Source organism: Zea mays, chromosome 2 (genome assembly GCF_902167145.1).
Source record: "Zea mays cultivar B73 chromosome 2, Zm-B73-REFERENCE-NAM-5.0, whole genome shotgun sequence".
NCBI classification, from domain to species: domain Eukaryota; kingdom Viridiplantae; phylum Streptophyta; class Magnoliopsida; order Poales; family Poaceae; genus Zea; species Zea mays.
The window spans coordinates 217,992,671-218,018,311 of NC_050097.1; the positions used below are offsets into that span (position 1 = coordinate 217,992,671).

Below are 25,641 nucleotides of genomic sequence, written 5' to 3' on the forward strand. Positions count from 1 at the left end.
TTTCTTTATTACTAACGCTAACCCCGGGTTGTAGTTGTGTTTATATTTGTAAATTTCAGTTTCGCCCTATTCACCCCCCCTCTAGGCGACTTTCAGATACGATTTGCTCAAGCGATACCGCTACCAGCTATGAGTTTAGTTAGACCAAAAGTACTCCCCTTTCTGCACTATGGGAAGGATCACGAGCCATTTTGTTCGTAGGGGAAGAACGAGTCCTACTTGTGTGCTAACAAGGTCGACCTCGAGAGCCTAGACATCCAACTGGACAACAGGCGCTGATCCTGCTCGCTCACCCTCGGCCCGCTGCCGACCGCCCCCAAGGTGCCACTGGTGTCTCCGCCAAACGCGCCTTCCCAGGCCCCGCGTAGCGCCCCGTCGCTGCCTAGGCTACCAACGACAAGCAGACCTTCACCGCCGCACCGCTGGCCGCCAAGTAAGACCCCGCTTTGATATTCGCCGCAGGCACGCCTTACAGTTTCTGTCCAGAGTTGGACTTGTACGTCACTGTGGGCTGAGCTGACTAATGCGGTGATGTTGATTTGTGCAGAGCACAGGTGGTGGGATGGCCACCCGTGCAGAACTACCGAAAGAACACCCTCGCCGCGAGCTCCTCCAGGAGAAAGGCACCGGCGGAGGACGCCGCGTCCACAGCTCAGACCATGTACGTGAAGGTCAGCATGGACGACGTGCCCTACCTCAAGATGGTGGACATCAAGATGTACTCTAGCTACGAGGACCTCTCCATGGCGCTTGAGAAGATGTTCAGCTGCTTCATCACTGGTGAGTACTGTTCGGTTCTATGCTTCTGTCTAATGCATTTCCCTCTTGTAAGTACTGCGTCGTCCAATGCCATTTCTGCAAGGGTATTGATGGGATCCGTTGCTATAAGTCCTTTGTGACGTACTGGATTTACTCCAAAAAGCGTAAGAGCAGGTTCAGTCCAATGAAAGTTGTTTTCTTGAACCAAAAATTCACAAGATTTGCATGAAGATAGCATTCATACAGCGATGTGTTGTGCATATATGATCTTAGACAAGCACCAAGCACAATACAGGCATAGTCATTTTGTGCACAGGAGAAAGTTTTGCTTTATCACGCCACAATCTAAGTCCAATGGTCCTTGGCTCCACCGCTCAATTTTCATCAAAGTTTTTTAGCTTTATGAACGGACGGATAATTGGGAGCTTGGGACACATGTGCCAAGTGCCCTAGACGAGGCACATAGTGCAAAGGGGCTTCCTATAAGACCTATATATATTTACCAAGTGGTTGTTTAGCTAGAATAGTAAACTTCAGTAATCTTTTTTTATTTGCTAGAACACTAGATATAATAAATTTATGTTTTATCCACATCTTTTATTTGGAAACCTTACCAATATTTTTTTTGCAAAATATATGCAGAATGTAAAGTTAAAAATATTTCCTATGCTTACTGCAAATCATGTCAGTAATCCAGACTTGGTGTTTAAAAGATTTTTATGAATAAAGATTGTTATCCCTTGGTGACTACTATTTCTTAGTAAAATCTATCTACCAAAGTATGTCTACTACTGTATCTTCACAGATCGCTTTAGTTTAGTACTACAACATTCACTGTACCCAAATACCTTCTGTGATTTGGCCCAAGAAAGTCTGTTCTCCTTTGCGTCCAAAATATGTAAGTTTGCTAATTTCATAAACTCCTTTTATCCTTGATGCAGATTTGTTCTTAACACTTGGTGGGAATAAAAAGGAACAGAGAGATAGTGGTGAGAGAACAACAACTCTACAATTCTTGAGATCATACAATGAACATTTTATTGTCTTATGAAGCTATGGTATAATTCGTTTTTGTTTGTTGTTGCACAGATGGATGGGTAGGAGAGGCGAGGGCCACCTCACCGTAGATGGAGCCCACGGGGCACACAAGGAGTGGCGCGCCTTCTCTGGCTCCTTGCTCCGCTCCAATGGCGTCGATGTCCATGTGCCACGTCATGGAACGGATGCGACACAATTGGCTAGGTACCATTTTCTTTCCAAGCGTAGTATCTCTTTTGTTATTGTCAAATCATTTTAGTTCACTTGGTTCTTTTTGTTTAGAATATCTTGGAACAAAGTGCAACACTTATGTTTATCTGCTAAACTTGAACTTAAAACAGGCGAAACATATCAGAAAACTGATATAGATTTCTTGGAATCGGAAGCAAGCGCTTTCAGGGATGATGGTTCAACAGCTTCAACTGCAATTTTGGTGGGTGACCGTCTGTATGTTGCAAATGTTGGTGATTCTTGTGCTGTTATTCCAAAAGCTGGCAAAGGTATTGCATACTGGAAGTAGGTATCTTAAGTAGCGTATTTGTGTTTCATTTTCATGTCACATTTGTTAGTTGATGTATGGTCCATGGTCTGTTGAATCTAAATCACAAAGCAAAACTCTTAGCATCGCTCTATTTCTCATACCAATATATAATCCATAAACCTTTGTTGTAGTTAATACAGGACCATCCATGACAGTTTGGTTTGTAGGGTTTCTCATTGATTATGTGTAATTTTGATTCTGTGCCACCCTGTGACAAATGTCTGACAGTTCATCTGTTTGTTTTTTTATAGCTATGGCACTTTCAGAAGATCACAAACCTAACAGGATTGATGAGCAGAAGAGAATTGAAAATGCTTGTGGTATTGTCATTTGGGCTGGTAAGCATGTGCTCTTCGTTCTTTTATACATTGGGCTAATTTGCTTGCATTAGCTGAAGTTGACAAGGCAGATTGCAAAAAGCTTCTGCTATTCATCTGTAGCCATGTGTTCCTGGGAGCTTGAACATGTTAGGTTTCCATACACCCATTCGAGTATGAAAAACTTGGTATTGCAGTGGAGCAGCCTTGTTTTTTTCAAGTCATCATTTTTTTCTTTGAATGATAAGCATAAAAGTCGAAGTGTAGGCAATCTAAAGGTATAACTACCTCATTAAAGAAGCCAAAAAATTCACATTATATACTTACAATGAATCAAAAATATCTCCATGCCTCATCAACGAAAAAGAAAATTTAAAGAGTTCTTTGGTTGGATATAATTGTTTCTTATTGAGTTGCATGCAATGCCAATTAACTAAAAGTTTATGGTACAGACAAAATATGCACAATGCACTCATACTTCAACGCCCCCTCACTTGTAGGTTCCCTTAAGCTTGATGTCAGATAGAACTGTGCTATAACTTTTATTAAATTATTGCATCCAGGATATAGTATAAACTATTAAATAGTATATTTTGGCGCTGCTGCAAGTAACATAAGTTTAGAGTGGTTCAGGACAAATTATCGTGTTGGACGTGGACAAGAGGCGGCTTGCAAAATTTTGTTTTCGGAGGCTATATCTATCATAGCAAACAGAAGTATTGACAACAAAAGATGTAGATAGAGCAGTAGAGGGAGAGAGCGTCCATGATTCCGATCACCCATATCTGATATATCTCCAAACCAATATAACTAAACGAGCATCATCGATCATCAGCATCATCTGTTCCAAACTAGGAGAGATAAAGCGATAGCCCGAGTGGCAATAGAAAACCCTTATATTAAAGAGATAATCGATGATGCTGCGGACAGACCTATTGAACTCATATGTGCTCAGTAGTAGCCCTTGCTCTATCATCTGGCGGCATAGCTTATATGTCTCATCTGTCATCCCCTCATCTTCACAACCTTTGTTCATCAACCCATATGCCACATTGGACAGTGTCACTGGCAACCACATCAAACAATTCTAATGTTTTCCCAACTTCTCCACTCAAATAGTACACGTGCATCAACATTCTCGCGAGAGCCACATCCATCTTCCCTGTAGCCAGCATCATCTGATCCTTCAGCTGCAATACCTCATCCATCCTTCCCACCTTCACAAGTACACCCACCATAGAATTGTATGTTAACTCCCACAGCTCGACCCATGCCTCCCTCATCTTTCCCAGTACCTGAAGTGCCCGATCTGCATCATGTAGCCTACCCAAACCTGTGATTGTGGTGGCATAAACGTATTCGTCGGGCTTGACCCAGGCACCGGCCATTTCATCGAACACCCTGACAACGTCTCTTTATAGTACGACGTAAAACTGTAGTTGTTATTGTAATTGGGGTACAAAATGGATGAGGTATATAGCATAAATGTCATGTAAACTTAGTGGGGGAGAGTGATAATGGTAAAGAAATTCTGTAAATATCAGTGAGTGTTCGTCCGATGGATTGGTTGGGGATGGCACTCCGCTCTTGTCAGTTCTGCGGCTTACCTCAGAACATAGCACGTCAGTGCAAGAGGTAATTGAATTGATTCAAGATTAACTGAGTCCTTCAGTGTCTGTTCTTTTTTATTAGCTGATCTGGCTTCCTGATAGAATGCAATTACAGATCAATAAGTAACATTTTTTATTAGTTAATTACAGATCTTTTATTGTGAAGAACTTTCCTATCTAAGATTCATAATTTAATTACCAGCAATTAGTTAATTTATGAGAAAAAAATTGCGATACTAATCATATTTGTTTCTACAGTACACAAGATTCAGTTTTCATTTTATGTTCTAATTTTGTAAGCTGCAGATTCCTCTAGGTCGGATGGAAGGGCGTATCACACATAATCTGGCCACCTGATAGAATGCGTGGAGTCGACAGGATGGTGCTAGAAGGAAGGATCCTTTCTCAGCTCATCAAACAGCATTAACGACAAGTATCGCTCCCCAAGGATTGAAGAACAGTCTGCAGCAATGGACCACCGATCAGTACTCTGAAACTGCCTTCATGTGAAAGGAATGTTCAACGTAGTAGTAGTATTAGAGTATAGCTCACTAGGGAATAATGCATCTTATGAACAAGTAGTGTTGGAGGAACAAGTATCTGGCCACACGACAAAGTGAGCTATTGTCACACGATGATACATTTGATCCATCTTTGGCCACATACCATTGCTGTCCTTTTTCTAACGAGACAATTTAATGTTGTACGCTATTGATGTTCATCATTTGATTGTTGCTCTGAATTCGACATTTTGATGTTTCGGGGTCTGGTAGTTTAATAGAATTTTTAATGAATTTGGAGGCTACTGTGTATTGCTAATATATTTGTTCAATATCCTTTTTCTCATAACAATATAACACACATTTTATATATAAGTTATCGTGATATTATATATTCCCGTTGCAACGCACGGGCACTTACCTAGTGATTTAATATGTGCATAAAAGGCAACTCGTGAAAGCGCGCACATGTGCAAGCAGGCCGCACCCGTGCCGTCGGAAGCGAGCGAGCGGTCGGCGGACGCAATGGCCCTGTTTGGCACAGCTGGTGCTTGTTGAAAAAGCAGCTTATCTGAGAAGCTGGTGAAAAGCAGTTTCTGCTTATTGACTGCTTTTAGTGTATTCTGAGAAGCAGCTGAACTGATAAGCTGCTGCAGAAGCTGACTGTTTGGCAAAACCTCTGCTTAAATTTGTGAAGAAGCTGAAAATAAGCTGTGCCAAACAGAGCCAATGTCCAAAAAGAAAACCGTTTTTTTTTCCTCCCCACTTCCACTCCACCCCCACACCACACGAAGCACGTGCGCATGTTTCTCTCGAAGCATTTATGGCGGGCCCCACCCACACCCCCGACCATTAAATTAATTTTTTTATCCTCCCATCATCCTCCGCCTCCGCCAGCGAAAACGAGGATAAATAAACAATTTCGAGCGATCGGTTTTTTTAGTCGCGGGATTTGGGTGGAAGTGGAAACCGCGCCGCGGGGGTCTTTTAAGCGCGTGGGGGCGCGGCGTGCTCACACGAGGCCCGCGCTCACGAGCCAGAGAAGAAGGGAGAGGAGAGGCTAACCACCGCGGCAGCTGCGACCTGCGACCGCGAGGAGTGGCGCACGACGACCAGCGCGGAGGAGGTGGAGCCGGCGGCGGGGAGATTTGCTCGCCCGGCTGGGGTTGCGGTGGGAGGAGGGTAGGAGGCAGAGACAACCAGCGATGGCGGCGTCCGCGAGGCCCGGGGAGAGGGCGACCAGCTTCGCCGTCGCGTGCAGCCTCCTCAGCCGCTTCGTCCGCCAGAACGGCGCCGCGCCCGCCCAGCTAGGCCTCGGGATCAAAGGTGAGCAGCGGAATCAGGCGGCGGCGCCGGCCAGGCCTGCCCTGTTGTCTGTTGAGATCGGGATCCTTCTGGGTGCGCGGGGGTGGGGGTCGGTCCAGTTTCAATTCCTGTGGGGGACGTGTTCGCCTGGTGCGAGATCTGGGCGGGCCCTTTGTTATATCCGGTTTGGAAACGACGTTTTTGGCCTCCGAATTCGCACTCCCTTATCCGTCTCTCTCCCTCTTTTTTTTCCTTCTCAGGCGAGGTCGAGCAGCAAAGGACGCCGGCGACAATTAACTTGCTCCCCGGAGCGGACGGCGAGGAGACCGAGAGGAGGAAGGAGACCATGGAGCTTTTCCCGCAGAGCGCCGGGTTCGGTGTCAAGGATGCCGCTGCTGCCCCTAGGTGCGTACTGCTGATTCACATCATGTAAATCTCATTTCGGTTTTGGTTCGTGCAACACTTGTTCAGTAGTACTGTAGTAGCGCAGCTCGAACCTAGCTGTCTTAGGTCTCATGGACAGAAGGCCAAGCGATTTGAGTTTGGAAACATAGTGATGTGAGTTTAATGAGTGTTCATAGGTGGACCGTGTTATAGGGTGGTCTAAAATCTACTTGAGCCGGATGGTAAACAACAGAGTATGTGTAAAGCATACTTGTAGTTCAGTCTGTTGATATTCGGTCAAAGCTGTATCTTTGTAGTTCAGTCTGTGCTGATATTCCCTGGTCAAAGCTATATCTTTGTAGTCTTGAGAAGTTATTGCCTTCATCGAAACACTGTCTTATGCAAGGAGCAACAAAACGTTTCCTTTTATCAGGCAAAGCAAGTAACGTGCTCGAAGTTTTTAGATTGCACCTAGGGCTCGTTTGAGAGTCATAAAACCGGATGGGCTAGATTCTCCTTATTTAATAAGAAGTAAGAAGGGGAATCTAGCCCCTCAAACCCCTCCGGTTTTCTTGCTCCCAAACTAGTTCCTAATGTTTACCATTAACTACCTTGCTGGTAACAACATGAAAATGGGTTAACCTAAGATATATGTCAGAGATGAGGTCTTCTAACCAGAAAAAGAAAACAGAGTAGACAGTTGATTTGTTGAGCTTAAGTAGTGTTCTACATGCACTGTTCTGTTCTTAGTGTTCTTCTCTGTAATATTTGTCAGAGAGCAAGAAAATAAAGAGAAGCCTAAACAGCTCACAATCTTCTATGGCGGGAAGGTGCTGGTGTTTGACGATTTCCCTGCCGACAAGGCAAAGGACCTGATGCAGCTGGCCAGCAAGGGCGGCCCTGTGGTACAGAACGTTGTTTTGCCTCAACCCTCTGCACCTGCTGCTGCTGTCACCGACAAGGCCGTGCCGGTCCCCGTCATCAGCTTGCCTGCTGCTCAGGCTGATGCTAAGAAGCCTACTCGCACAAATGCCTCTGGTAAATACTCCTCTCTCTGTGTTTCTATCCTTGGTTGAAGTTTTAAAATGTGATTGGTGAACTTTGCCACACCGATTATTAATCAAGACATGTCTTCTCTTTTGTAGATATGCCAATTATGAGGAAGGCTTCTCTTCACCGCTTCCTTGAGAAGAGAAAGGACCGGTAAGTTGTGGTTGTTATTTTCAGTGTGGCGATTTGTTTTTTTTCTCTCTCTCTCTCTCAGTGTTCTGTTTGGAACTAATTTGTGCCCTTTTGATGTTCTTCAGTCTCAATGCAAATGCACCATACCAAACTTCTCCTTCAGACGCTGCACCAGTCAAGAAGGAGCCCGAGAGCCAGGCATGGCTCGGATTAGGACCGAATGCCGTCAAGTCCAACCTGAACCTGAGCTAGCACACAACGACACAGCCAAATAAGACGGCACAGCAAACCTCACCAAAGCCTTTGCAGGACGATCTGAAAATATGCTTTGCCACTAGAGTACCGAAACCATAAATATCCTCTCGTTATCGTGTTTTAGTGTTCTGTTTAGGCCGTGGTCCTACGCCCTCTTGTCACATAGTTCTGGATGTAAAGATAAGTAGCCAGCCATGACCGAGAGAAGGTTTTTTTTGGGGGGTGTTAACACACGGCCACTCTGAATTGGCCATGCTAAGGAAAATGATAGTAGTGCAAAGAGAAGTATATGTCTTTTTCTTTTTCTGAAAGCCCAGATCGTTTGGCTCTAGCCTTGATGTATGCAGAACAAGTGATTGTAATGGATTCTGAGTATCCTCATCGTCTTATTGTTGCTTCACCAACCCAAGTTTGTTTGGGTTCTTGCCATTCCTGCTGCAGCAAATATCTCTGATAGTTTATGGTAGCAACTCGAGCAATATAAGAGAGAGAGAGAGAGAGAGAGAGAGAGAGAGAGAGAGAGAGAGAGAGAGAGAGAGAGAGAGAGAGAGCATTACCCGCACAATGGATATTTGAGTCTGTAAAAAAAGTTAACTTGAAATGGCTTACGAGGTAGTTTTAGCCTAATAATCATGCAGATAGATACAGCCATAGCAGGAAGCAGCACACGAATCAGAGAGGCGGTAGGTTGAGTGGCGTTGTCCGGTTGAAGTGAAGGTAGCTGAGGAGGAAGATGCACACACGGACACGGGCATGACACTTGTCGCTCATGCTCGGATTCTTTTCTTTGATAAAAAAAGGGCAGGAGCACATGTGAGAAATAGGGAGGATGGAGTCTTTCTTCTTCCTGACACCTAACGCAACGCGTCAAATATATAATACTACTCCAATAGACCAATACTCTACTCTATGGATTCTTTTTTTTTCTCTCCAGCCTTTGATTGTTTCTCGTGGAAAGTTTCTGCGCCTTTGATCATTGGTTCCTTGACTGAATTTCGTCCAAAAAAAAGGGTTCCGCGAGTGCGCCGAGGTCTACATAGAAATGAATCTAAAACCACTGCATATAAATAACAAGTGCAGTAGCCATATGATTTGCTTCTGCTGGTGTACTAAACAACTGCTGCTGCTGCTGCTCACAATCCAACCCCCACAACACAATGCATGCACGCAAAACCATAATATTAATACAAGTGCAGTAGACATATTATTTCTTTGCGTGAGGCGCATGAACAACCAAAACTAAACCATGCATGCAATGCAATGTCGTCCAAAAAAGGGGATAGCCATGTGCGGATTTGCTGCCCTTAGAGCAAAACCTGTCTATTTCTCTGTGGAAAAGAGAAGGAAAACTGCGTACCGCCCGCTGGTCGTCACTCCAGGCAACAGTGGTAGTATATCATGTCATGTCCTTCAATTGTAGTGTCTGGTGTCCGAATTTTTTGTTTTTTAGCTCATTTTGTGACACAAATTTACGTTTGGACCCCCAGAAATTTTATTTGCACGTTTGGACCCGATGCTCAGCGCCATAGGCTGTGGCGCCGAGGTAACACAGCTCGGCGCCGAGCTGTGACGTGGCAGCAACGGCTACTTGCGCCTAGGGCTGACCTGGCACCGACGTGGGGCGACGCGGCCTCGTAGCTCGGCGCCACAGATCTTGGCGCCGAGCTACGAATGCCTATAAAAACGCCCGCGCGGCTGGCCGAGAGCAGCGCATTTCCTCTCATTTCCAAACTTCGTCAAAATTTGCTGGATTCAAAGATTTGAGTTGGTTCACTTCGTAGACCAAGATATGATGCCCAACTTGATTCGTTTTGTATATTGGGTTGTTAGTTTCATAGTTGCTCATAGTTTCATATTTTAATAGTTTGTATAAACCTATTATATTATCATTTCGATTATTAGTTTGTGTAAACTTATTATAAAGCATATTAGGTACAAGTGATAATTATAATCGTTTATTAGATGAAAGACATGTACCGAGAGACGTTGTGGCAGAAGAGAGGTCGTCCTCGGGAGTTATATCCGGACGTATCTAGTAAGGATGCTCCTGTTCCTCCTGAACTCCCCGTGCCTAACTGTGACTGTGGCAGACTGGCTTGGGTACATCAATCACAACATCCAGACACGGTTGTTCGCTGTTACTACCTTTGTGGCGGTTTAGACGTACGTAGCTTATGACTTGTCACTTAATTTTGTTCACATTCATTATTTTGTAGATGTGTAATAGTGCTTCTTTCCATTATTTTAGGGACATCAGAGGTGTTTCTTTTTCCAATGGATCGACGGTCCTGATAAATTTGACCCTCGATATCTTCTTTTCGTTAATTGGTTGAGTGGAAGGACTAGTCATGAGCGTTTTAAGCGTTGGGTACCTCCTCCCCCGAATCCTCCACCAATGACGGATGCGGAGAAGGAGGTAGCAACAGAAAGACGGATGGACTCACCGCCTCGATGCGATTGTAGAGACCGTGCTGTCATCGACGAAGACTATGAGAAGCAGTTCTGTTGTCCGAACATTGATTATGTGAGCCCATTGATACGCAAAATGTATGAACTAGTTATTATTTACAATAAATTAATAATTTTTTCTCCTGCAGCCATACGGGTGGCGTAAGTGTCGTTTCAGAGAGTGGTTGTATGGTCCTTTGTCCCATTGGCCAGAGCCAGAGGTAAAGGAAAAGAGATACAATCAGTGGGCGGAAGAAGATGTGAAATTTGATCCAGTACTCTGCAAATGTGGTATTGAAGCTAAGTATGGATTAGTTCCTTCCGAGCTTAGTGTTGGATATTTTTGTGGGCATATGGTCGATTACGATGAGGTTGGTATTTTTTTTGCACCGGCTGTAATGTTATAGCGGTACTTACTATTTTTTGTAGGAGACGAGGAAATGCAGTTGGGAGAGTTACGACGACAAAGGAGAGGTGATGCACACAATAGAGTCCAAGAGAATAATGGGACAGAAGATGCGTTGTGGATCTCGGCTCGTCGATTCGTACATTAACGATCGCATACGCGACATGCGTAGGGAAGCAAAATCTGCCTTTTATGATAGCCCGAAGCGTGCAGAGTATAGGAGGTTGAAGGCGGCAGATGAGAAGAGAGCACATGATGCAAGGGAATGGGAAGCGGCTCAAGCCGAGAAACAGATGTTGGATAATCTTGCTGATCGCCTCAAGGAAAGTAAGTGAAATAAATGATATTATAATTATGTTAGTACAATTATTTATCTTGACTTTGCTAACTTATTTTTCTTATTATATTTGCAGAGATTGGAAGCGGCGTAAACTATTTGGCCGATGAGGCGCATGCGAGATATGTTCAGGATAAAATGGCAACGGTTGAGCTGATGGAGGAGGAGGAGGACGACACATCTAGATTGATTGAGCTTATCGCTCTCGCAGAGGCAGGATTACATGAAGAAGAGGAGGACGACACATCAAGGTTGAGTGAGCTCATCGCACTAGCTGAGCCAGGATTACGTGCTTAAGAGGAAGAGGATGAGTTTATGTCTCAGGCCACCGAAGAGGTAGAGGCGGCTTATTACAAGAAGAAGTCTGATGAGGCTGAGGCTGAGGATGAGCTATTCTCCCAAGCTGCAGATGAAGCAGAAGCCAATTATTACAAGAGAACTGGTGATAAGTGTGATGCAGGACAATGCAGCAAGTGGAATGAGGTTATCGTTGAGGATTGCACGACGGATGACTCCGAAGATGAGTTACTCATAGATTGTGATTCAGATTGAAGAATTGTAGCCTGTTATGTAGTATTTTCGTATCAAAAATAATTTAGAACTCTAAAGATGTGTTACTTATTGCTTGTTATGTTTTTTACAATTCACAAAAAAAATTTGCAAGAGTTCCCCTTGTTTTATTAACAATCACAGTTCAAATAATCACATATTATAAGACATGTAAGCATTTCAACATATAATACATCACAAAATAACATCGAATATAAAAACATCCACAGAACATAGTTCTTCATACAATGTCCACAAACAAAGTCCAAAATACAATGTCCACAACACATAGTCCAAAACACATAACATAGTTCATATTACAACGTCTCCAGCATGAGTCCAAATCACACAATTTTCAGCATAAGACCAACATCACAAAAGTATTCATTTCCTCCTAGTCTTACCCTTGCCCTTGGCCCCAAGAGCGTCGGTGCCTGGAGTGTACGGGTCTCGTGGACGCCTTCTACGTGGTGTCAGCTGTGGTGGCTGAGTTGTAGGAGCATCCTGCAACTGAGATGGTCCAATCTCCTCCTGACCTGCGGCGCCAGCGCTAGTGTCGTCGTCGTCGTCGTCCTCGTCGTCGTGGGCCACGTCCTCAAACGTCTCCCGCGTCGATCGCGAGGAGCTCAGTCCTGCTGTAGATGGTCCAACTGCACAAATGGGAGGCTGAACGTCCTGCTGCATACGAGGCACAAGCAGTTGCACGTCAACGCCCGCTAGAGACCGGCATCCACACCGAGCCGCTGCACGACGAAGACGACATGATACCCTCTGTAATCGAAATATTAGTTACAGACATATGTTACAACATACAAATAAACAATTTTTCTTTTAAACATTGATACTCACTGATAGTAACGATAGCGTAGTACTATCTGAAGTTCTCTGTTAGATACGCTCAAGTTCAACAACAGATACGAGCATAGAGTTTCCCTATCACAAGTTAAAACATTAGGATGCTCAAAACTAGACATAAAGCATTGAATTGAAATCTCTAATTTTAGTAAAGAAATAGTTACCACTCTATCAAGGATTGGAGCAGCCTCAATTTGAGACCCGTGCCGAGCAGCTATGTCGAAAGTTGTGTCTTCGTCGTCTAACGATTCTTGCTCGGCGTAGTTTGCAGCTGTCCACTGTCCCTTCAGCTTGCACCTAGTCACACCAGCATACCAAATCAAATACCTCCGGAAGTTGTAGTTTGTGTGCGCCTGGTCGTTCTCATAGTTAAGATCCCCCTGTTGTTCCCATTCATCAATGTAATCACGGTGGTGGGTCTCGAAGTCCATGACCTTCTTCTGTCTCTGTCTGTCGAACCTGTAAAAGTTAGAAACATATATTAGCGACTAACTGATATTTCAATTATTAGTTAGAATAACAAGTGCATGTAGTCACTCACTTATGAAGTTCTATTGAAGTCGAGAATGGCTCCACCGGAAACTCCTGTCGCAATCCGAACTGTCGAGCAACTCTGTGGGGCAAGTGGTACTCAACAGCATAAAAACAGATGAGGGGACACCTCATTAGGTAGAGGTTCTCGTCTATTGAGCACATGCTGCTCAACTGTATGCTGGCGAAATATGGATCAAGATACGGTTGCCAGGTCACATGCAAAAGTTTTAGAAAGCACATGTAAGCACGCCGGTGTCGTGCGATAAAAGTAGAAAGCACAAGTAAAAAGATAAAAGTAGACAACTCACCATCGAAGGAGTAAGTGCGTCGAACTCGTTTGAGTACTCCACGTAAGCACGCTGGTGTCGTGCGAATGGCTCCTCGACCTGGTCCCAACGGTAAGCAGCCGTGGGCTTAAGCCGATGTCCGGCTACCACGAACCACTCACGAGGAGGAAACTCTCTGGGTCGCCCGACGGGTATGTGTGCCCACATCCATAGCTGTAGTAGGTAAACACATCCACCTAAGCTAGCGGTCCTCGACGAACGACGACAAGCCTCGCAAAGTTGCCTGTACAGGAAGGCCAACACTACAGAAGCCCAGCTGTAACCTCCTGTCGTATCCTAGTCAGTCAGGCAGGGCAGAAACATCCATGACGCGCTGTCGCCTGTCGCGTCTGGAAAAAGAACTGAACCAAAGAGATGGAGAATCCAAGCTCGACAATGGAATCCAACCGTCTGCTCGTTTGCACCAGGTGGACACTGCCCAAAGGTCTGCCTAAGCCAGGTCAGTGGGACTCCGGTGTTGTGGCTACCTCGTAGGTCATCCGGAAGCAGTCTCCCAAGAAAGGCCTCCACCCTCTGCCTCCAACCGCCTGGTGATGCCTGACCGGTCACTGGACGACCAATAATGATGAGACCAAGAATCTTCTGGCAATCTTCAAGCGTCACGGTCATCTCACCGCAGGGAAGGTGGAAAGTGTGAGTCTCTGGCCGCCACCTATTGGAAGACAAACGAATACAAAATCATTAGTATGCAAAGTAGATTTGATAATTGTAAATATTAAACAACTAGAGAAGTCTTTACATGTCGACCAGAGCCATCAACGCCGCTGGGTTGAAAGTGGGCAGCCCACGGCGAACCTGGTACGATACGACGTCCAAGCCAGCCCTCTGTAGGAGAGGAGTGTACCTCTCATCGTACCTCATCTCCTCCAGAAACCGGTCGTGGGTCCGGACCCGCAGAACGGGCAACACCTAGCAATCAAAAGAATTTCATTAGTCAAATATACGTCGCATATATTAATTCGAAAATTTAATATATGTGCAAAATATTACCTCTCCCTCTGCGGTGAGACGGCCCCTGTGGTGCTCGTCGTAGTGAGGGTCCAGCAAGTGGAACTGCGCCATCCTGCAAATTAAGATATCAACATATTAGAATATAAGTCGTGTACAAAGTGTAACAAAAACATCGACATATTAGAATAAAATTTGTGTACAATAAAATATATCACACCTGACTAAGTGTCCAAATGCATGTACGTGAGTTGTGGCCAAGTCTACCGCATTTTCCGCATTCATTCTGCTCTGGGTCCACGAGAAAGGGGGACGCTCGACCTCTCCTACTGCGACCGGAAACATGATCCATAACTGAAAGGGAAATGTGCCCTTGGGCCATTTCTAAGTATTTTGGTGATTGAGTGCCAACACAAAGTGCTTTTATGCTAATCTATGCAAAGTGGTGGATAAAGTGCAAATCTTGTCAAAAGGTATGTTTCTAGACTTAGTACATTGTTTTTATGGACTAATGTATTGGTTCTAAGTGTTGGAAACAGGAAAGATTGAATTGGAAATGAGATGGCTTTGTTCAGCCGAAGTCAGCTCGGTCTGGATGCACCGGACAGTGTCCGGTGCGCCAGGCTGGCTCTGGCGAACAGGCTACTCTCGGGACTTCGACGGCGGTGTACGACTATAATTCACCGGACTGTCCGGTGGTGCACCGGACTGTCCGGTGAGCCGTTCACAGGCGAACTCGTCGCTCTCGGGAAACCATCAACGGCGTACGGCTAGAATTCACCGGTCTGTCCGGTGGTGCACCGGACTAACCGGTGAGCCAACAGTCAGCCGGGGCAACGGTCGGCCGAGGATTCCGCGCATGACGCGTGGCTGAGCCAACGGTCACATTGGTGCACGGGACTGTCCGGTGTGCACCGGACTGTCCAGTGTGCACCGGACAATGTCCGGTGCGCCAACGGCTCTCAATCAGCAACGGTCGGCTTCGCCAAATAAGGAAGGAGATCTGCACCGGACAGTGTCCGGTGGTGCACCAGACTGTCCGCTGCGCCAGTCGACAGAAGGCAAGATCTGCCTTCCAGGAATGTTCTCAACGGCTCCTAGCTGCCTTGGGGCTATAAAAAGGACCCCTAGGCGCATGGAGGAACATACCAAGCATTCCTACAACATTCCTAAGCACCAAGACCTCGATTTCGCGCATTCGTTTCTTTGTGATAGCATATAGAGCTCTAGTGGAGTTGTGAACTCATTGGTTTGTGTTGCGAGCTCTTGTTGCGACTTGTGTGCGTGTTGACACTCTGATTCTTGTGTCTTGTGTGCGTTGCTAATCCCTCCCTTGCTCCGTGCTTCTTTGTGAACTTCAAGTGTAAGGGCGAGAGGCTCCAAGTTGTGGAGATTCCTCGCAAACGGGATTAAGAAAAGCAAGCAAAACACCGTGGTATTCAAGTGGGTCTTTGGACCGCTTGAGAGGGGTTGATTGCAACCCTCATCCGTTGGGACGCCACAACGTGGAGTAGGCAAGCGTTGGTCTTGGCCGAACCACGGGATAACCATCGTGCCATCTCTGTGATTGATCTCTTGTGGTTATTGTGTTTTGACTCCTCTCTAGCCACTTGGTGATTATTGTGCTAACACTTAACCAAGTTTTTGTGGCTTAAGTTTCAAGTTTCCCAGGATCACTTATTCACCCCCCCCTCTAGGTGCTCTCAATTGGTATCAGAGCCATTCTCTTCGCAAAGGGACTAATCGCCCGAAGAGATGGATCCTAAGGGGAAGGGAATCGTGATCAACGACAAATAGAGCTGGGCGTTCGGGTTTACCCGATATTTCGGGTCGGGCTTTTTGGGTTTTTTATATTTCGGGTATCTAACATCTATACCCGAACCCATACCCGTAATTTCGGGTACCCATAATTTCGGGTACCCGTAATTTCGGGTATGGGTTCGGGTAGTATCAAACTACCCAAAACAGTGAGTAACGTTAGAGTTTCAGGTTCTTGATGTTCTGCACGCCAGCATCAGTAATCAGCCCACCGCAGACCTCCAGGGACTGAATATTCTTGAAAACTAAAAAAACATAGTGATATTCCTTATTTACAAACACTGATATAAACAACTGCAATGCTCCTGCAAGATGATCACAAACAGTTGAGACACATTCCATCAAGGTAGTATGCACCAAGAGAAGTTGATGCATTTTTTAGTGCTAATATAAAATTAGCACAAAACGATGCCTAATAACACCGGAAAACCCTGTTACGATACAATTTACACATGAAACAAACCACCACCACCCGAAGTGAAAATATGCTAATCAGAGAAATGAGACCATCTTAGTTCATGACAACGGACTACAACAGCAGCACAGCTGCACAGGGAAGCAAGCCAGTCGTGCCTTGCTGGATGCTGGTGCTGGACTGCTGGCTGTCTCCTACGATCCTGCCTGGCTTGGTCATTGCTCTGTGCCTTGCTGCTTGCTGGTGCCGGGGTGCCTGGACTTTCGTGCTGTGCCGCCGGCTGCCTCCTGCCTGGCTAGAGCGAGGAAGAGAGCCGCACGCCCGCACAGCAGCCGTCGCTCCGCTGGACAAGAACAACCGGACTCTCGGACAGGGAGACTGGGACTAGGGTCTGGGAGAGAGCCGCAGGCCGCAGTCGCCGCTCAGCCGCTGTAGCTGGGCAGGGAGTCAGGGACAGGCCACCGAGTCGCCGACAGGGAGAGAGGGTTGCTACGTCGTCCTGGGCTTCAGGCATTCCGTTGGCCGAAGACGATGTTGGGTGTGGATAAGGTTTCGTAGGACGATGCTATAGGTAATTCGGGTAGATTGGGTACTTCGGGTACCGCGGGTTAATACCCGATTAGGCCCAAACTTAATTCGGGTATTTAATTTCGTTACCCGTTGAATCTGTTTGGGTAACGGGCTTCGGGCTAAACGGGTACGAGTTCGGGTATTTTGGGTTTAGGGCTTTGGGCTCGGGTTTTATGCCTAGATCTAACGACAAAGAGAAGGAGTCCTTCGTCAACGAGCCTAAGGATGATAAGCCTACCGACTCGGGCTCGGGCCATAGACGCAAAGATGGAAGGAAGAAGAAGTCGAGACGCATCAAGGAGATCGTCTACTGCAACAACAGTGATGAGTCCACTTCTTCTCATAAGGACAACGACGACAATGACTACGACAAACGAAAGACGGTTAACTCAAACTTTTCTTTTGATTATTCGCGTATTCCTCAAAGTTCAAATTCACATTTGCTCTCCATTCCTCTCGGCAAGCTTCCACACTTTGATGGGGAGGACTACAGATTTTGGAGCCACAAAATGCGTAGTCACCTATTCTCTCTCCATCCAAGCATATGGGAGATTGTTGAGAATGGAATGAAGTTTGATAGCTCGGATAGTCCTATATTTATTAATGAACATATTCATAGAAATGCACAAGCCACTACTGTGTTGTTAGCATCCTTGTGTAGAGACGAGTACCATAAAGTGAGCGGCTTGGACAATGCCAAGCAGATCTGGGACACCCTCAAGATTTCTCATGAGGGGAACGACGTCACCTTGCTCACCAAGATGGAGTTGGTGGAGGGAGAGCTTGGACGATTCACGATGATAAGGGGCGAGGAGCCAACCCAAACATACAACCGGCTCAAGACCCTTATCAACAAAATAAGGAGCTACGGAAGCACGCGATGGACGGACCACGACGTCGTCTGATTGATGCTAAGGTCCTTTACCATTCTTGATCCTCATTTGGTGAATAATATTCGTGAGAATCCCAGGTACACCAAAATGTCGCCCGAAGAAGTCCTTGGAAAATTCGTAAGCGGGCGAATGATGATCAAGGAGGCGAGGTACGTGGACGACGCACTGAATGGTCCAATCAATGAGCCTCAACCCGTTGCTCTCAAGGCAACGAGAAGCAAGGAGGCGTTACCTAGCAAGGTGGTGCAAGTTTAGGCAGCAGGGCTCAATGATGAAGAGATGGCCCTCATCATCAAGCGTTTCAAGACGGTGCTTAAGGGTCGCAAGGGACAGCCAAGCAAGACCAAAGCCAAGGGGAAGCGCTCATGCTTCAAATGCGGTAAGATTGGTCATTTTATTGCTAACTGTCCCGATAATGAAAGTGACCAGGAACACGGGAGCAAGAGGGAAAAGAAGAAAAATTACAAGAAGGCCAAGGGCGAGGCACATCTAGGAAAGGAGTGGGATTCAGATTGCTCCTCCTCCGACTCCGACAATGAAGGACTCGCCGCCATCGTCTTCAACAAGTCATCCCTCTTCCCCAACGAACATCACACATGCCTCATGGCAAAGGAGAAGAAGGTTTATGCATCTGGGGGTTCAAGCTGGATTATCGACAGCAGATGCACAAACCACATGACGGGGGAAAAGAGGATGTTCTCTTCCTACGTCAAGAACAAGGATCCCCAAGATTCAATAATATTCGGTGATGGGAACCAAGGCAAGGTAAAAGGTTTAGGTAAAATTGTTATTTCATCTGAGCACTCTATTTCTGATGTGTTTTTAGTTGAGTCGCTTGGATATAATTTGCTATCTGTTAGTCAATTATGCAAAATGGGATATAATTGTCTTTTCACAAGTGTAGATGTGTCTGTCTTTAGAAGATGTAATAGTTCACTAGCTTTTAAGGGTGTACTAGACGGCAAACTTTATTTGGTTGATTTTGCAAAAGAAGAGGCTGGTCTAGATGCATGCTTAATTGCTAAGACTTGCATGGGCTGGCTGTGGCATCGCCGCTTAGCACATGTGGGGATGAAGAACCTACACAAGCTTCTAAAGGGAGAACACGTGATAGGTCTAACTAATGTACATTTCGAAAAAGATAGACCTTGTGCAGCTTGTCAAGCAGGGAAACAGGTGGGAGGCTCTCATCACACCAAAAATGTGATGACCACATCAAGACCCTTGGAGATGCTTCATATGGACCTCTTCGGACCCATCGCCTATCTAAGTATAGGAGGAAGTAAGTATGGTCTTGTTATAGTTGATGATTTTTCCTGCTTCACTTGGGTATTCTTTTTGCAGGATAAATCTGAAACCCAAGGTACCCTCAAGCGCTTCCTCAGGAGAGCTCAAAATGAGTTTGAGCTCAAGGTGAAGAAGATAAGGAGCGACAACGGGTCCGAATTCAAGAATCTTCAAGTGGAGGAGTTCCTTGAGGAGGAGGGGATCAAGCACGAGTTCTCCGCTCCCTACACACCTCAGCAAAATGGTGTGGTAGAGAGGAAGAACAGGATGCTCATCGATATGGTGAGGATTATGCTTGGAGAGTTCAAGACCCCCGAGCGCTTTTGGTCGGAAGCCGTGAACACGGCTTGCCACGCCATCAACCGGGTCTACCTTCACCGCCTCCTCAAGAAGACTTCATATGAGCTGCTAACTGGTAACAAACCCAATGTGTCTTATTTTTGTGTGTTTGGGAGCAAGTGTTATATTCTTGTGAAGAAAGGTAGAACTTCTAAATTTGCTCCCAAAGCTGTAGAAGGGTTGTTATTAGGTTATGACTCAAATACAAAGGCGTATAGGGTCTTCAACAAATCATCGGGTTTGGTTGAAGTCTCTAGCGACGTTGTATTTGATGAGACTAATGGCTCTCCAAGAGAGCAAGTTGTTGATCTTGATGATGTAGATGAAGAAGACGTTCCAACGGCCGCAATGCGCGCCATGGCAATTGGAGATGTGAGGCCACTGGAACAAAAGGAGCAAGATCAACCATCTTCCTCAACTATGGTGTATCCCCCAATCCAAGATGACGAACAGGTACCTCAAGTGGAGGCGCATAATCAAGGGGGAGCACAGGATGTTCAAGTTGAGGAGGAAGAAGCACCTCAGGCACCTCCAACCCAAGTTCGAGCGACGATTCAAAGGGATCATCCCGCCGACCAAATATTCGGTGATATTAGCAAGGGAGTAACTACTCGTTCAAGATTAGTTACTTTTTGTGAGCATTACTCCTTTGTCTCTTCTATTGAGCCTTTTAGGGTAGAAGAGGCCTTGCTAGATCCGGACTGGGTGTTGGCCATGCAGGAGGAACTCAACAAGTTCAAGCGCAATGAAGTTTGGACACTGGTGCCTCGTCCCAAGCAAAATGTTGTGGGAACCAAGTGGGTGTTCCGTAACAAACAGGACGAGCACGGGGTGGTGACGAGGAACAAGGCTCGACTTGTGGCAAAAGGTTATGCCCAAGTCGCAGGTTTGGACTTTGAGGAGACGTTCGCTCCTGTGGCTAGGCTAGAATCAATTCGTATTTTGCTAGCATATGCCGCTCACCATTCTTTCAGGTTGTACCAAATGGATGTGAAGAGCGCTTTCCTCAACGGGCCGATCAAAGAGGAGGTGTACGTGGAGCAACCCCTGGCTTCGAGGATGAACGGTACCCCGACCACGTGTGTAAGCTCTCTAAGGCGCTCTATGGACTTAAGCAAGCCCCAAGAGCATGGTATGAATGCCTTAGAGATTTTTTAATTGCTAATGCTTTCAAGGTTGGGAAAGCCGATCGAACTCTTTTCACTAAGACTTGCGATGGTGATCTTTTTGTGTGCCAAATTTATGTCGATGACATAATATTTGGTTCTACTAACCAAAAGTCTTGTGAAGAGTTTAGCAGGGTTATGACGCAGAAATTCGAGATGTCGATGATGGGCGAGTTGAACTACTTCCTTGGGTTCCAAGTGAAGCAACTCAAGGACGGCACTTTCATCTCCCAAACGAAGTACACGCAAGACTTGCTAAAGCGGTTTGGGATGAAGGACGCCAAGCCCGCAAAGACGCCGATGGGAACTGACGGACACACCGACCTCAACAAAGGAGGTAAGTCCGTTGATCAAAAAGCATACCGGTCCATGATAGGTTCTTTGCTTTATTTATGTGCTAGTAGACCGGATATTATGCTTAGCGTATGCATGTGTGCTAGATTTCAATCCGATCCTAAGGAGTGTCACTTAGTGGCTGTGAAGCGAATTCTTCGATATTTAGTCGCTACGCCTTGCTTCGGGATCTGGTATCCAAAGGGGTCTAACTTTGACTTGATTTGATACTCAGATTCCGACTATGCTGGATGTAAGGTCGATAGGAAGAGTACATCGGGGACGTGCCAATTCTTAGGAAGGTCCCTGGTGTCGTGGAACTCTAAGAAACAAACTTCCGTTGCCCTATCCACCGCTGAGGCCGAGTACGTTGCCGCAGGACAGTGTTGTGCGCAACTACTTTGGATGAGGCAAACCCTCCGGGACTTTGGCTACAATCTGAGCAAAGTCCCACTCCTATGTGACAATGAGACTGCTATCCGAATAGCGGAAAATCCTGTTGAGCACAGCCGCACAAAGCACATTGACATCTGGCATCACTTTTTGAGAGACCACCAACAAAAGGGAGATATCGAAGTGTTTCATGTGAGCACCGAGAACCAGCTAGCCGATATCTTCACTAAGCCTTTAGATGAAAAGACCTTTTGCAGGCTGCGTAGTGAGCTAAATGTCCTGGATTTGCGGAACTTGGATTGATTTATAGCATACATGTGTTTACGCCTTTGATCATGTTCCTTCTGCATTTGTTGCTTATGTATGGTGCTCAAGTTGTACAAACACTCCCTGGACCTCACAAGTCCTTTTTGCAAGTGATGCACATATTTAGGGGGAGCTGTGCTACAACTTGACCCTTTGAGACTAACCGTGTGCTTGAGTTTGCTTGTTTTAGTCTTAAAGGAGATTTGAAAGGGAAAAGGTGGACTTGGACCATGAAAGACTTCCACTGCACTCCGATGAGAGGGTAATTTATTCCAAGTTCATCTACTCTTATTGCCTTTGTATTCTTATTTGAAGATTTTGGTGAGGCAATGGGGTTTAAGGGCCAAGATTGATCCCGTTTTGGTGCTTGATGCCAAAGGGGGAGAAATAAAGGCCAAAGCAATAGATGGATCAGCTACCACTTGAGAAATTTTTGAAAATAGTAGATTAGAGCTTTTGGGTTGTCAAAACTCTTTTATTGTCTCTTTTGTCAAAAGTTGGCCTCTTGTGGGAAGAAGTGTTGATTATGGGAAAAAGGGGGAGTTTCTGAGATTCTTGATCAATTTCTTTGCATTACCTCTCTTTATGTCTCTACAAGTGGATTTGACTTAGAGATAGGAATTTGAGGTTGATTTGCAAAAACAAACCAAGTGGTGGCAAAAAGTGATCCATATATGTCAAAATTGAATCAAAACAATTTTGAGTGTTCATTTGCATTGTTATTGCACTTGTTCTAGTTGCTTTATGTTGTGTTGGCATAAATCACCAAAAAGGGGGAGATTGAAAGGGAAATGTGCCCTTGGGCCATTTCTAAGTATTTTGGTGATTGAGTGCCAACACAAAGTGCTTTTATGCTAATCTATGCAAAGTGGTGGACAAAGTGCAAATCTTGTCAAAAGGTATGTTTCTAGACTTAGTACATTGTTTTTATGGACTAATGTATTGGTTCTAAGTGTTGGAAACAGGAAAGATTGAATTGGAAATGAGATGGCTTTGTTCAGCCGAAGTCAGCTCGGTTTGGGTGCACCGGACTGTCCGGTGGAGCACCGGACAGTGTCCGGTGCGCCAGGCTGGCTCTGGCGAACAGGCTACTCTCGGGACTTCGACGGCGGTGTACGGCTATAATTCACCGGACTGTCCGGTGGTGCACCGGACTGTCCGGTGAGCCGTTCACAGGCGAACTCATCGCTCTCGGGAAACCATCAACGGCGTACGACTAAAATTCACCGGTCTGTCCGGTGGTGCACCGGACTGACCGGTGAGCCAACAGTCAGCCGGGGCAACGGTCGGTCGAGGATTCCGCGCATGACGCGTGGCCGAGCCAACGGTCACATTGGTGCACCGGACTGTCCGGTGCGCCAACGGCTCTCAATCAGCAACGGTCGGCTTCGCCAAATAAGGAAGGAGATCTGCACCGGACAGTGTCCGGTGGTGCACCGGACTGTCCGGTGCGCCAGTCGACAGAAGGCAAGATCTGCCTTCCAGGAATGTTCTCAACGGCTCCTAGTTGCCTTGGGGCTATAAAAGGGACCCCTAGGCGCATGGAGGAACATACCAAGCATTGCTACAACATTCCTAAGCACCAAGACCTCGATTTCGCGCATTCGTTTCTTTGTGATAGCATATAGAGCTCTAGTGGAGTTGTGAACTCATTGGTTTGTGTTGCGAGCTCTTGTTGCGACTTGTGTGCGTGTTGACACTCTGATTCTTGTGTCTTGTGTGCGTTGCTAATCCCTCCCTTGCTCTGTGCTTCTTTGTGAACTTCAAGTGTAAGGACGAGAGGCTCCAAGTTGTGGAGATTCCTCGCAAACGGGATTAAGAAAAGCAAGCAAAACACCGTGGTATTCAAGTGGGTCTTTGGACCGCTTGAGAGGGGTTGATTGCAACCCTCGTCCGTTGGGACGCCACAACGTGGAGTAGGCAAGCGTTGGTCTTGGCCGAACCACGGGATAACCACCGTGCCATCTCTGTGATTGATCTCTTGTGGTTATTGTGTTTTGACTCCTCTCTAGCCACTTGGCGATTATTGTGCTAACACTTCACCAAGTTTTTGTGGCTTAAGTTTCAAGTTTCCTAGGATCACCTATTCCCCCCCCCTCTAGGTGCTCTCAATAACCATGTTGCACCGGCTCCTTTTCCTACTACCACGTTTGTCTCATCGATGCGCTGGATCAGCAACGTATACCGGACCGGTGTACGTTGGCCATTGTGACTCATCAAGAAATGGCTCAAAACGAGGGCTCCAGGTACGTACTAAGCTCTCTAGTCTCTACACTGAACCCAGAAGGTATTCTGCTCTCAAATGCAAAGTTACGATGACGTGCGGCCGCAACATAATGAGAACATGGAAAATGGTATTGTCTAGGTTTACCACAACCGCACGAGAATGCATCAAGTAACACGACATGTGTCCTCGAAGGTCGCACCTCACCGTCGGAAGTTATGCCGCCTAGTGTTGTTACCTCGTATTTACCCAACTCCTCATCAAAGCATTGTACCTCATGTCTATGGGCACGTTCCTTTGCATTATTAAGGTGTGATGTTGGTTTAGGTGCCCATCTCTGCCCTCGCGTCTGCATTGACTTGGCCTGCGCGTGTCTATCATTAAACCAAGCCACAAGCCTATAAAAAGTGAATGTTACTATAGCATTGACTGGCATACCACGTATACCCTTGAGCACATTGTTAAATGACTCGGCCATGTTGCTAGTCTGAAACTCGAACCGCCAGCCACCTTCGTCGTAGGCCCTTGTCCATTTCTGCGGTTCCCTCAGCAATCCAGCAATCCAGTTCTTACCTTCAGCATTTGTTGCATCTTTTAGTTCCTTCAACTTATCCTCGAAAAACGAAACCTCCAACTGTCGACATACCTCCTCAAAAAGGGGGAAGTTAGCCTTGCTATGATCCTTTCGAAGAAGATTTTCTGCTAGATGTCGAGTGCACCATCTGTGGTGCATGGGTGCGTAGCCAGGAATCTGCTCTTGCACTGCATTAAGAATACCTTGGTGTCTGTCAGTCTGTCAGATATGACACCAACCTCGTGTCCAGGGCCTACGACATGGATGCGTACAAGCCGCAAGAACCAAGACCAACTATCTCTGTTCCCCCTCTCCACCAAAGCAAATGCCAAAGGAACCAGTGCGTTGTCTGCGTCACATGATATGGCAACCAACAATGTGCTTTTCGCAATATCCTTTTCGCAATCAGGGTAGATGTCAACTGACGATGCTTAGAGCTCAGCTCTGTCTGGGCACAAGTGTGTGGACCTACAATTTTGGTGATCTTAAACTTTCCGGTGTCCTTCTGCCTTCGGGCACATACCCACCAATTACATTCCGACACCTCGCATACAACAGCGTAACGACGCTGTTCATATGAATGTCTCACCTTGAACGGCCTCTTGCGGTTCACAGTATATTCCTGTAGCCATCGTCTCCGTGTAGGCAGGTCCTTGAAAAGTAAGCCTACCTTAATCTCAATGCTGTCGGCGTTATCCGGAGCCTCTAGCAGTTCATCATCACGTCCTTCAGCATATGCACGGGTGGAATGACTTAGACTGCTAAATTCATGTACTGCAGGGTCACGCTCCGGACACAAACGTCGTATGAGTTCAATTTCTTGCTCGGTCATTTCTTGAACCGGACGGTCATCATCAGAATCTAAGGCCCGTGCAGCCTCATAAGGCTTCTCCTCATCCTCAATCTGAACATCAACACTATTGGATGCCCTGCATATGTTGTCCATATTATATGACACAGACACATCAAGATAAGCACCATTATCGATATGTGGAGATCCTGCATCGG

At 46.1% G+C, this 25,641-nt stretch overlaps 2 protein-coding genes and 1 pseudogene across 2 annotated transcripts; 2 read left to right on the plus strand and 1 right to left on the minus strand.

Annotated features, from left to right (window-relative positions):
- Positions 1 to 282: 282 nt before the first annotated feature.
- On the plus strand, positions 283 to 2,800 carry LOC103649302 (auxin-responsive protein IAA16-like; annotated as a pseudogene).
- Positions 2,801 to 5,659: 2,859 nt separating this feature from the next.
- Positions 5,660 to 8,320, plus strand: LOC100282471 (pnFL-2). The gene is made up of 5 exons (NM_001155380.2): positions 5,660 to 6,091; positions 6,331 to 6,475; positions 7,230 to 7,492; positions 7,600 to 7,657; positions 7,762 to 8,320. Exons 1-5 carry the CDS (start codon positions 5,971 to 5,973, stop codon positions 7,886 to 7,888), a joined length of 714 nt encoding a protein of 237 aa, NP_001148852.2. The 5' UTR covers positions 5,660 to 5,970; the 3' UTR covers positions 7,889 to 8,320.
- Positions 8,321 to 12,347: 4,027 nt separating this feature from the next.
- LOC118476261 (protein MAINTENANCE OF MERISTEMS-like) lies at positions 12,348 to 14,652 on the minus strand. The gene is made up of 8 exons (XM_035965095.1): positions 14,536 to 14,652; positions 14,358 to 14,430; positions 14,107 to 14,276; positions 13,755 to 14,019; positions 13,591 to 13,643; positions 13,028 to 13,099; positions 12,814 to 12,945; positions 12,348 to 12,402 (listed from the first exon to the last, which is right to left on the minus strand). The coding sequence occupies exons 1-8, from the start codon at positions 14,598 to 14,600 to the stop codon at positions 12,348 to 12,350; spliced, it is 885 nt and encodes a 294-aa protein (XP_035820988.1). The 5' UTR covers positions 14,601 to 14,652.
- Positions 14,653 to 25,641: the final 10,989 nt, after the last annotated feature.